Genomic DNA, 12,166 nt, shown 5'->3' on the forward strand with positions numbered 1-12,166 from the left:
TGTTTATGCTGTAGCCAAATCACTATATTCATTTTTTTTTATTAAGATTAAAGGCACTACGGTAAAAAAAATTGATTTTTTGGAAAAGCAAAAGAGTGATATCTATATAAGAGAGTCCAAAAAGACATAATGCTCTTCATTTTGAAGATCACCCCTTTGGGGTTCAAGAGAAAGGACGTTCAAAAAGAAGATAAGTCTCCATGTGAGAGATCTAAGAGAGGTGGTATTTTCATGGGATTTTGGATTAGTTAAGTTTTTCAAACGTTTTTTAACTGCCCAAACAACTTTTTTTTCTCTTTTTTTTTTTTGGTTTACATTTTATCTGGAAATTCATCCCAATTTATTACGGGGCCCACTAGGCGGTTTGGAAGTTCGACCTTCTAACTGTACATAAATTATAATTTTTTTTAGCTTTGTTTTTGAGTTGAAACATTCATAATCATGAAAACGGTTTCACCAAACAATAGTTAAGATTTGGAAATATAGTAGGGAGCCAGCCAAACATCACTTTAGAACTTTTCTCCTCACCTCATTATCTCATTAAAATGTTGCTTTGAGGGTTACATGCTTGGCGATAAGTTAATCTTGATATATATCTGAGAATCATGGGAAGTGTTGGAATCTATAACAAGAGACTGAAGACTTTTTTTTTAAGTCTTCTCCAACAGTGAAACCCAATGGGAAGTGTTGGAATCTATAACAAGAGACTGAAGACTTTTTTTTCAAGTCTTCTCCAACAGTGAAACCCAGGTTGTACGTTTGTGAATTATTGAGGGCCGGCCTGCCTTTGTCTCCTTATGAAAAGTGAATCGAAAAGGGGTGGCAACGGGCCGGGTAAGGGTAAGGGTCGGGTCCGGTTGGACCCAGATCCATATCTAGCTTCAAATAGTTTTGAATTTAGGTTTTGGACCGGACCCTACCCTATCCATTGGATCCAAAAGTTGGACTTATATCCGTACTCGTCAATTCCCGATCAATCCAGTCAAGTCCCGGGTCTGGTCAGGTCTATTGCCACCCGCACTATGAGCTTTTTTTTCTTTCTTTTTTTTGCTTTTTTTTATCACCATATACCCATATTATTGGCAACAATGTCATAATCACCCACCATTAGATTTTAAGTTGCCTGATTTGTCGTTTCGTAGCTAAATATGACTTATTATGTATGATTATTAATAAACCCAAACGAATAGGGCTTAAAGTATTTTATTTCCAACAGGTTACGAGTACGGGTCGGGTCCAACTAGACCTAAACCTAGACCAAAATAGTGTTTAGGTCCAAGATTAGGTATCTTGATATATATCTGAAAATCTTGAGAAAAGTTGGAATCTATAACAAGAGTTTGAAGACTTCTTTTTAAGTCTTCTCCACAATGAAACCCAATTTGTACATTTGTGAATTATTGAGGGCCAGTCTTGGTCTCCTTATGATAAGTGGATCCAAATGACCAAGGGTGGCAACAGGTCCGGTCTGGCTGGACTCGGACCCGGACCCAAACCCAGACCTGAGTCGCATTCAGATTCAGGTTTTGGACTCAAACCCAACCCGTCGGATCTAAAAGTTGGATCCATACCCATACTTGTCGGGTCCGAGGTCTATCCCATCAGGTCTCAGGTCTGATCGGGTCTATTGCCACCCGCACTATGAGCTTCTTCTTTCTTTTCTTTTTTTACCATCACATGCCTATACTATTTGGCAACAAAGTCACAATCACTTGCCATCATATTTCAAGTTGTCTTATTTATCATTTAATAGCTAAATATGATTATGAGTTCTTATCGTATACGATCTTTAATAGACCAAAACAAATAGGGTTTGAAGGATTTTATTTCTAACAGTTTATGGGTACGGGTCGAGTCCAATCAGACCTGGACCTATACCCAAATAGTGTTCTGGTCCAGATTTTGGAACCAAACCCGACAAGCATTAGACCCTTACCTGAACCCAGGTCAGGTATACGGTATACCCGTTGGATCCTGGGTCTGGTCCGAGTCCGCATCCGGGTCCATTGTCACCCCTACAAACGACTTAGAAATCAAACGACTTGGACTTGAAAATAAAAAAAGGCCGGATTTAGGTGCCAGGCCCTGTTAGTTTTACATATATGTGACCTACCCTTGTTCTCATTTGAGAATTTTCAATATGAATTGCAAACGGATTTTCTGCTTGGGCTGGAGAATAATGTCTAATTGCTCCCACAAGTAATGGGTATATCACTTTTTGGACTCCAAATTTTGGAGATGCAATCGGCAACGAACCTCAAAAAAAAAAAAAAAAAAAAAAATTATATATATATATATATATATATATATATATATATATATATATATATATATATATAAATTGCACATGCCATGTGCATGAAAAAAAACTAATGTCCCAAGATTGAAACAAGAACTGCCCAATTTTTGAACGGGTAGAACTAATTGTTGAATACCTCAAATCTAATATTTTTAGTGAAATTAAGCGTCTAGTGATAGAAAGCTCCCAAATTTTCATATAAAAAAAATACTTCCAAATAGGGTTTTGGCCCTAGAGACTTATTGTATAGTATGTGCCTCTAGGAGGACGCTATTACACACGCAGAAAAATAACCAACTCGCGTGGATGACGTTTGTATAAGGTGCCAACCTTGTACTAAGGTGCGTCTTAAAACTATGCCGAAAGTGCAATTTCAGTGGCACAAACCCTTGGCATGATATGAAAATATATTGTTGTCCTCAATTATGAAATTTAAAGTTTCAAAAACGGTGACGATTAAGCAGATCTTTAAACACTTGAAAATCTTAAAAAAAACTGACGGTCTTGATAATGTGTTCGAAGATGAATTATATTTAGGACTAGAAATCCCTTTTTTTTCATATTTATGAATCTCGAGGTTAAGATGCCCGAATTGAGAGTTTTCCAGCATAAGAACAACTTTCACTAATGGATTTTTTTAGTGCACCTTACTTGCACAATATAAGGTTGGGACCTTATATAAACTTTTTCCGTATATAAATTTTTTCTTTCATTTGCCTTTAATTGCACCCACAAACATGGATCGTTATACTATTTGTTTGTGGCGTTCCATACTTCCGCCCAGAGTTTGGGCTTATATAGCAAAAGAATGAAGTTTGAATAGAAAATCCATTTTAAAAAATTGATTGCATCTTAGGCTTGCAATAAACCTCACTCAAATCCTCCATATCCATGGCCAAAACCAATAGAGTGTCCCTTGTTTGATGGAATATAATTAATAAAAAATTGTGTTTCATCATCATTTTAGCATTTTTTTAATTTATTGGGATCCGCTACATGAATCCTGGTTCTTCATTCTCCTCAGTGACGTCATAAGTCCCCATATCTTTTTGGACTACTTCCAACCATGTCCTTTTAGCCATACCCCTTGCTCTTTTCAGTTCTTCTACTTGAATTAATTCGCACCTCTTAACAGGTGTTATACTTAGTCGGCGCCATATATGGCCAACCCACCTACGTCTACTCTTTCTCATTTTATCGTCTATTGGTGTTATGCCTAAATTCTCTTGAATAGATTCATTGCGAATTCTATCTCTTCATGTCTTGTCACTAATCCATCTCAACATCTTATCTGCTACACTCATTCTATGGGTATATTGTTTTTGTCCGTCCAACATTCTACCCATATAGCAAAGCTGGTCTTACCGTTGTGCTATAGAACTTGCCCTTGAGCCTTATCGGTATGCGGCGATCACATAAAATTTCAGTCGCACATCTCCACTTTGCCCACCCAGCTATAATTTTATGTGCGACATCTTCCTCGATCTCTCCATTTTCTTGGATTATCGACCCAATATATCGACAGTAATTTGTACTTCCTGACCGTCAATCTTAACTACTTCCTTGTCTCTACTCCTATTATTATTAAAGTTGCACTTCATATACTCTTAGTCCAACTAATTTTAAACCTTTGGATTCTAGAACATCTCGTCAAAGTTCTAACTTTGTGTTGACACCGTTTTAGGTCTCATCAATCAAAACTATGTCATCTGCGTGCAACATACACCACGGTACTTCATCATGTGAGTACCTAGTTAAGTCGTCCATAACGAAGACAAAGAGGTACAGGCTCAATGCTGACCCTTGATGTAGATCTATTGTCATTAAAATCTCACTTGTCTCTCCACTAGTTGTTCGTACACTAGTTACCGCTCCATTGTATATATCTCTTACCAAGTCGATGTAGTATCTATAAACACCTTTCTTTTCCAACACCCGCCAAATCAAATCTTGATGTACTTTGTCATAAGCCTTCTCTAGATCAATAAAGACCATGTGGAGGTCTCTTTCCTTCATCTTAAACTCCTCAATCAGTTGCCTAACTAGGAAAATAGCCTCAGTTGTTAACCTTACTGGTACAAAACTAATCACTTTTCAGATACACTAGTTTCATGCCTTAGTTGTTGCTCAATGACTCTTTTCCAGAGCTTCATAGTATGGCTCATAAGCTTGATCCCTCGATAATTTGCACAATTTTGTATATCTCAATTATTCTTGTAAATAGGTACCACAATACTTTTTCCTCATTCGTCTAGCATTTTCATTGTTTTCAACACCTTGTTGAACAGCCTTGTCAGCTAGTCAATGCCAATTTTCCCCATGCACTTCCAAACCTCTATTCGGATAACATGTGGTCTTAAAGCCTTTCATATCTTCATCATTTTCAAAGCTTCTTTCACTTTCGACATCCTAATCCTATGAATGTATCTATGGCCTCTAGCGTCACTTGTACTAACAAGCCCTTCTACCATTATGTTCTCATTTTGTTCGTCATTTAATAATTTTTGAAAATAGACTGTTCTCCTTTCGCTGACCTTTTTTATCATTTACCAAGGTCATTTGATCCTCACTCTTAATGCATTTAATATGTCTTAGATCCCTACATTTTTTCTCTCTTATTTTAACTAGTTTGAAGGTATCTTTTTCACCTTCTTTTGTTCCCAGTTTATTGTATAGGTTATCATATGCCTTAAGTTTAGCTTTACTTATTATTTGTTTAGTATTTTTTTTAGCATTTTTATATTCTTCTAAGTTTTGATCGTTTTTATTACATTGCCAAGTTTTATAAAATGATCGTTTTTCCCTAATGGCCTTCTAAACCACATCATTCCATCACCAAATTTCCTTATCGAAGTTTATTTTCCCTCTAGATTCTTTTAAAACTTCTTTTGCTACTTTTTTGATACATTCAATCATCTCATTCTATAGACCTCATGTTCAAAGTTCAATTTCCTTTTTCAACTAATTTATCTTTAAATAAGTTGATTTTCTCATTTTTAAATTCCACCACCTAGTTCTTGGACGCCTATTACTTTCACCTTTTTCCTCCATGTCTTTATGCAGATGTCTATGACTACGAGCCTATGTTGGGTAGTCAAATTCTTTCTTGGGATAACCTTGCACTTTTTACATGATGGGCAATCCACCTTCTTAATTAGGAAGAGGTCTATCTGGCTTTTATGTGTTCCACTTTTGCAAGTTATTAAATATTCGTCTTCCTTTTTAAAGTAAGTGTTTGCTATTGCTTTGTCGTAGGCTATAGCAAAATCTAGAATATTCTCACCCATTTCATTTCCTTCCCCAAATCCACATCCCCCATGTACCCCTTATATCCTCTACTATGCTTCCCTACATGACCATTTAGGTCCCCACCTAAAAAGTTCCTCTCTCCATTTGGTATGCCTTGAACTATTCCATATATGTCCTCCCAAAATTGTCTCTTAATTCTATTACTAATCCTACTTGTGGTGTGTAAGCACTAATTATATTAATTATCATTTCTCTTAATACAAGTTTAATTAATAAGAGCATATCACTAATTCTTTTGGCATTAACTAATTTATATTTTAAATCTTCATCTACTATTATATCTACGTTATTTCTAATATTATCATTTCATGTATACCATAGTTTATACCCATCTATTTCTTTAGCATTTTCTCCATTCCATTTAGTTTCTTGTAGACAAGTTATGTTTACTCTCATTCGTCTCATTGTATCCACTAACTCTATACCCTTACCTGTAAGTGTTCCTACATTCCATGTGGCTAAACGAATCTTATTCTCTTGGGCTAACTTCGTTACGAGCGCTCGTCTAGGGTGTCGCGGGAACCACTGCCTATTTTTCACCACAACCGGGCGGCGCTGCGGTGCGTCACTTCTAGGGAACGCCCTAGCTACCCCTTGCTCATTTCTCACTATACCCAGATTCTTGTACAATGTGTCGCTTTTGGGGAATGCCCTAACATAAGAGGATACTATAAGTTTATCAAGATTTTTGATGGGTTTTGGCAAAATTTTACTTTGGTTACCTACCTAACACAACTATGCCCTCTTACCCAGGCATGAGATAGGTCAAAGGAAAGTTTAAGATCATCACCCTTGTGCAATTTATCGAAATATTCCTAACTTTTTAATAATTAAAGGACTCGGTTTTTAAGAGTGCCCTAACTCATACTATTCTTGTGCAGGCTCCCTCTAGCACCCATTTTTTAAATAGACCTTGGATCCAAATTTGAAGAGATCCATGATCTACACTATGATGATCATGATAATAAAAACTAAGACAAGAGAAACTTAAACTTTTAAAACATTTTTTTTCAAATTTTTTCTATCCATTGGATATGAATATTTAGTTGTGGACGTTCATCTTAAAGTTGAACATTTGTCGGTCAACGGGCTACTAAGTCTACTGACTCACATAACACTTTTCCACAAATAAACAATCTATTCTTTTTCAACTATTCCAAGCAACTCATGGTCATGTGCATTTTGAAAGGTACTTCAAAATAAAATAAAAAATATAAGTAAAATGTTAAAGTGCTTTTATCTTGTGAATTTTGATAAATTTCCTTAATTATATTGCTTCGTAGTTCATTAAGCTTGTCGACTTTTTTGTACTTCTCAATGACCAATTCTACAAGCTTGTCGACTTTTTTGTACTTCTCAATGACCAATTCTACAAGCTTGTCGACTTTTTTGTACTTCTCAATGACCAATTCTACGTTAGAATCAACTCCTTTCATGGCTCCATTACTAAAGACATTGGTCAATTATCTCTCACTTGCAGTGATATCAAAACTAAATTTCCACCAAGTTTCATTCGATGTTTTCTTTTTCAATTCCTTGATTAGTCTCAAATGATATTTCCAATGGAATTACCTTTCTGAAACTTAGCTTATTTTATAGGAAAAGTATATAACAAGACCGTTTGTCTTTTGGTATAAAGAGGTTAACAAAAATAAAATCGTTGGAGATGTCTTATTAATAAATTTCTAAGTCCAAAAGAAAATTTCTCGACTTTTCCAACATACCCCAAGCTTTAGGGTTGACATTTGATAATTTACAGTGATTTTGACCTCAATTGTATCGAAGGAAAACGATTACAATCCCTATTTTACATTTTATCTAATGGTGATGCATCTTGATGATACCCGTTAGCATTTGCAGCTTTGCCAAGGATTTTGACCTCAATTGTACTGAAGGAAAAGGATTACAATCCCTATTTTACATTTTATCTAATGGTGATGCATCTTGATGATACCCGTTAGCATTTGCAGCTTTGCCAAGGATTTTGACCTCAATTGTACTGAAGGAAAAGGATTACAATCCCTATTTTACATTTTATCTAATGGTGATGCATCTTGATGATACCCGTTAGCATTTGCAGCTTTGCCAAGGGGGTCTGGGCTAGCCTGGGGCTCTTTGGCTAGGTTCTAGCCCCCTGATAGGGCTGAATACGGATTTGGCCCAATAAGCCCAAAATATGTTTCGGGATAGGCCTGGGCCAGCCTTGGTCGTGCCTAAAAATATGCTTCATATGTACATTCTATTTACTAAAATTGTTTTCAATGCATCAATTTGTATTAAAATTGCCTGGTCATATATAGGACAAGGTTGACCTCTTATAATATGATGGGTTGGGCTAGCTAGCTGAAAAACGCCTGTTATTTTTCACATAATGGCTGTTTTGAAATTTAAATGTGCATAGTAAACTGCTGCACATACATCCATATGCGTGCCCATGCAATCTAAAGATCACCCTTAACAGTATGTCAGCTTGGAAATCCAATGACCACAAGAAGGCCAAAAACCAAAACCCAAGTGTGACAGAGGTCATGTTTAAATAAAGTTTAAATAAAATTTAATTAAGAAAAAACTGTTTGTAAAAAAACTATTTATCTTTTGTACATAGAAATCATAACCATTATTTTTTTTTAAATTTTAAAACGGGTAGTTGTAAAAATGTCATTCAATAAAAATTGTTTTAAACAAAACATTCTCAAATTTCATGACTCACCCCAAAACATCCAATTTGACATCTAATAAATGTAAATGATTGTAACCACCATGTACAAAAGATAAATAATCTCTTTGTATACTATCCCAATTAAAAAATAAAAAGGTTGGCAAGGCTTTGCCTTGAAAAATAAAGTAAAATAGATCAGCATAAGGGCCAGCCTTCATAAAAGAAAAATCAAAATTGCATCTTAATCCGAATAGAAATAGTAGTTCCATTGTCAAAATTTTACAAATTTATCGTCTCAACTTCAACAACCATAGATTTAATAATTAAAAAAACAAAACAGAAAGATTTCAAGGCCTTGCACACCTATTTTAGCTCCAAAGATATCATAATCAAGGATGAAAATATACTTCAGACAACAGGGTATTTTGCTGCCAAAACTGTATTCCCTAGCTTCCCTAGCTTTTAAGTGCGGCTTAACTTTTTCCCATAAGGCTTGTATAAACTGAATCCATAAGAATATAAGGTTACAGAACTCCATGCCAAGGTGACCAGGTCTAAAGGCTATATATTGTAAACAAACAAACAAGAAACTTGTACTCAACATTAAATACTAAAACAGCATTTTCCTTCCATTTCACAAAAACTCCCATATGGCAAAAACTCCCATGTGGCCAAAGGCCATATCTCTCTTTTCTTCCCAGTATTCAGCTGGGACTGCGTTGGACCATTGTGCTAGATCCCAAACCAGCCAAAGCCCAAAACAGTTAAAAGGGGTTAACAGTAAACTTGGCATCAGGGGCAGCATTAAACACATTCTAGGCGCTACAGACGATCAATATCAGAACCAGAAATTCAAACTAAACACCCCCAAGAAACACTCTCAACATGCAAAAAGCCTTATTTCTTCTTGAAGCGTCCCTTACCCTTGTGGGCCTTTTGCTTCCTCTTGAGACCACCCACCCCTCTCACAGAGAGGGCGCTTGAAACACTTCTCCCCTCAAGCTTCTTGGATAGCCTCATAACATTCGCAAGACCCTTCCGTGCAACTGCTCTCTTCTCCTCTCTAGTGTTCAACATTTTTCGGTCAAGAGGCCAATAAGCATAAGGCTCAAGCTTGCCCTTCTTCTTCAAATCACCAGAAGCCTTCTTGCTGGCATACTCATCACCCTTGTAAGCCCGTCCCGAATCTGATGTCTTCTGCCGCTTGTTCTGCCGGAATCCAATAGAAGGCGTTCCCCGAGAGGAGCTCGAATTCTTGCTTTTTAGGGTTAGGGATTTGTTGTTCTCATCATCAGAGTCAGAGTCTCTTTGCTTGTTTCGCTTACTCTCTTTGATGGTTGTTATTATGAGCCGACCATCAGGGGCTATTTCAATGTTTTCATCTATCTCTTGGGGTCGGAGCTGATGAGGTTGGGATGCTCGGAGGGCCGATCTCGTCTTTCGGCGATCAAGTAAATCAAGGGGCTCGGATTCCCCATGGTCAAGCAAATCCCCAGGGAGTTGCTTGTTTGTTTCTCTTGTCCGCTTCTTGGATCTGTAGTTTCATTATTTTGTATAGGCAGAGTTAATGCATCGAGAATTGATAAAGGGCTCTTTCAACAGAGTTTACATGTGGTTGGCATTAGACAAGGTAAAGGTCTGGAATTTCAAACTTTCTAAGCATATTTCAACCGGAATATTTATTATGAAGATTGGCCAAAAATTAGAATAACTGAGCTCAGGCCATAATCAGAGTTAGAAGTCCAGCATTCAGAAAATTAAGAAAAGCCATAGCTTTTTTAATCAATATGATAAGATCTACATTCTGCCTTTTTGAGGAATCCCGAAAGTAACTGCTATTTGTAGGTCAGCTGTAAGGGGAAATGTACCATACACAACTTGGTATGGTATGCTGGCATAATATACACAACTGCATATCCATCATCTGTCATCAGTGGTGCTCAGTGATGATCAACCGTACTTAAATTGAGAAAAACTCTAGTGGTTAATCTCCATTGTACATATATGAGGATGGATTGCGAATGCCTGACTGTATATTCTGTAAACATGTACAAGATGCACATAATTTTCCCTTCAAAGAGAAAATACAGTAGCTTCCATGCAGGTGAACTACTAAGCAAAGTAGCCCAGCAGTTCCACAAATCCTCGGAAATTTTACAGCTAAAAAGCTGGTTTCTGGGAATTTCTTAGAAAACATTTATTTTCTACTTTTTGCAACTTATTTGAACTACGAATTGATTACAGATATTTGTGGTTGCTTTAAGAATGAATGAAATGAAAACATGGAGAATCAGAAAGCTCACGTCACTAAAGAAGATCTAGAGAAAGAAACAGATGCATCCTTGCTTCGACGAGTAGAAGTCCCTGCTCCCAGGGAATCATCACTATCACCACCATCCTCATCTCCAACATCCGAAAATATATTCGTATGGCTCCATCTACTTAGCCTGCATTTTTCCAGAGCAGCAATATGAGAGAGATAGAGAGAGAGAGAGAGAGAGCTGAAACTAAATGTTCAATGCATACGATGTGCAATGAATGATAAAAGCACTAAACTCACATAAAAGACTGACACACACTATAACCAAAATGATGTATATACCTGGCAGTGCTTGCTCTTGAATACACGGACTTTGTTCCCTCTGACTTGGCTGCAATTTTTCGATCTTTTCGTTCCTTAATCTGGGCAAAAAAAAGGTTGAAAGAGAGTCAGAAGAAAAACTGAAAGTGAAATAAGAAAAGATGAGACAAGAAAGAGTGAGAAAACTCCCACCTTCCTAATATTGGTAAGAAGTTTCATGTGTTCCTCTGGCATTACAGCCTTAACCGCATCTAGACCACACTTTCGCACAAGCATCTCAAGCAGATGTTTAACCTGAAATGGAAACAACCCAAAAATACTAATACAAATTAGTATACTACCAAACATTTTAACATTGTATAGGCCTGGAAACAGCTAATTATTTGAAAACACAGCTAGGAATTCAAGAATGACAAGAAATCTATTTGAAAACACAGCTAGGTATTCAAGAATGATAAGAAATCTTTACGCAAAAATCCAATATAGTATCTTGAGGTGCTTTCCTAAGTGTATTATTATGGAATCAAAAACCACACCTTGGCTTTGAAATGATTCTTGGTGTCATCTTGCCACTGCAACAAATTTTCCACCATGCTTTTTAAGTGTGTGTGTAATCTGTCAGCTTGCAATTTGGCCACTAACACCTTCATCAATCCCAAATTCGCCTACAAGAAGCAACATTTCCAAGATTAATAAAAGAAACAAGAAAGACAATTCTCCATATTGCCTAGACACAAAAGAATAGAGAGGAAAAACATTCAGAGTAAACCATATTTCAATGGAAACCAAAATGACCAAAGAAATTAAAAAAAGAAAGCCCAAGAAAATTATATATATAAGGAAAAAGCTACCTAACACTCAAAAGTGTTCAAGTTGGGCATGGCACTCATGCCCCAATCACCGTCCACTCAAGATTATAATAATTTTTGTGCCATTTTCCATCCCTCTCTCTCTCTCTCTCTCTCTCTCTCTCTCTCTCTCTCTCTCTCTATCTATCTATCTATACTGAATTTTCCTATTTGTCCTCCCACCCTACCCCCTGCCCCAACCCCTCCCCCCTCCCTCTTCATGATCCCTTTATTTCCTTGCCATCAACCAACCGCTATCCCCATTTCCTTTTCCTTTCTATCTCTCCTCCCCACAGTCCATCTCTCTCCTCACCATCAAAGATCACTAGCAGAGAGCATCCCTTGCCATTGCCATTGCCAAATAAGATCACAGGTAAGGCCTAGCCTCCATCCCCCCATGCCAAACTCTCCCTCTTGGCCCTTCTCTCTTGGATTCTCTCCCTCTCCCCCCTTCTCTGGGATACTCTCTC

The 12,166-nt window shown here is 37.0% G+C and overlaps 1 protein-coding gene across 1 annotated transcript in view; it reads right to left on the reverse strand.

Moving 5' to 3' along the window:
* Positions 1-8,480: 8,480 nt before the first annotated feature.
* The window catches only part of LOC18433723 (ARM repeat superfamily protein), a 29,596-nt gene continuing 25,910 nt past the window's right edge, over positions 8,481-12,166 (reverse strand). Inside the window, exons 15-19 of the mRNA XM_006843804.4 lie at positions 11,385-11,513; positions 11,041-11,142; positions 10,870-10,949; positions 10,571-10,714; positions 8,481-9,801 (exon numbers count right to left, since the gene is read on the reverse strand). Coding sequence (XP_006843867.2) covers positions 9,165-9,801; positions 10,571-10,714; positions 10,870-10,949; positions 11,041-11,142; positions 11,385-11,513 — 1,092 coding nt within the window. The 3' untranslated portion in view covers positions 8,481-9,164. The remainder of the gene's footprint in view (positions 9,802-10,570; positions 10,715-10,869; positions 10,950-11,040; positions 11,143-11,384; positions 11,514-12,166) is intronic.

Source organism: Amborella trichopoda, chromosome 12, assembly GCF_054954075.1.
Source record: "Amborella trichopoda isolate Santa Cruz 75 chromosome 12, AtrichopodaSantaCruz75HAP2 v2.0, whole genome shotgun sequence".
NCBI lineage: Eukaryota > Viridiplantae > Streptophyta > Magnoliopsida > Amborellales > Amborellaceae > Amborella > Amborella trichopoda.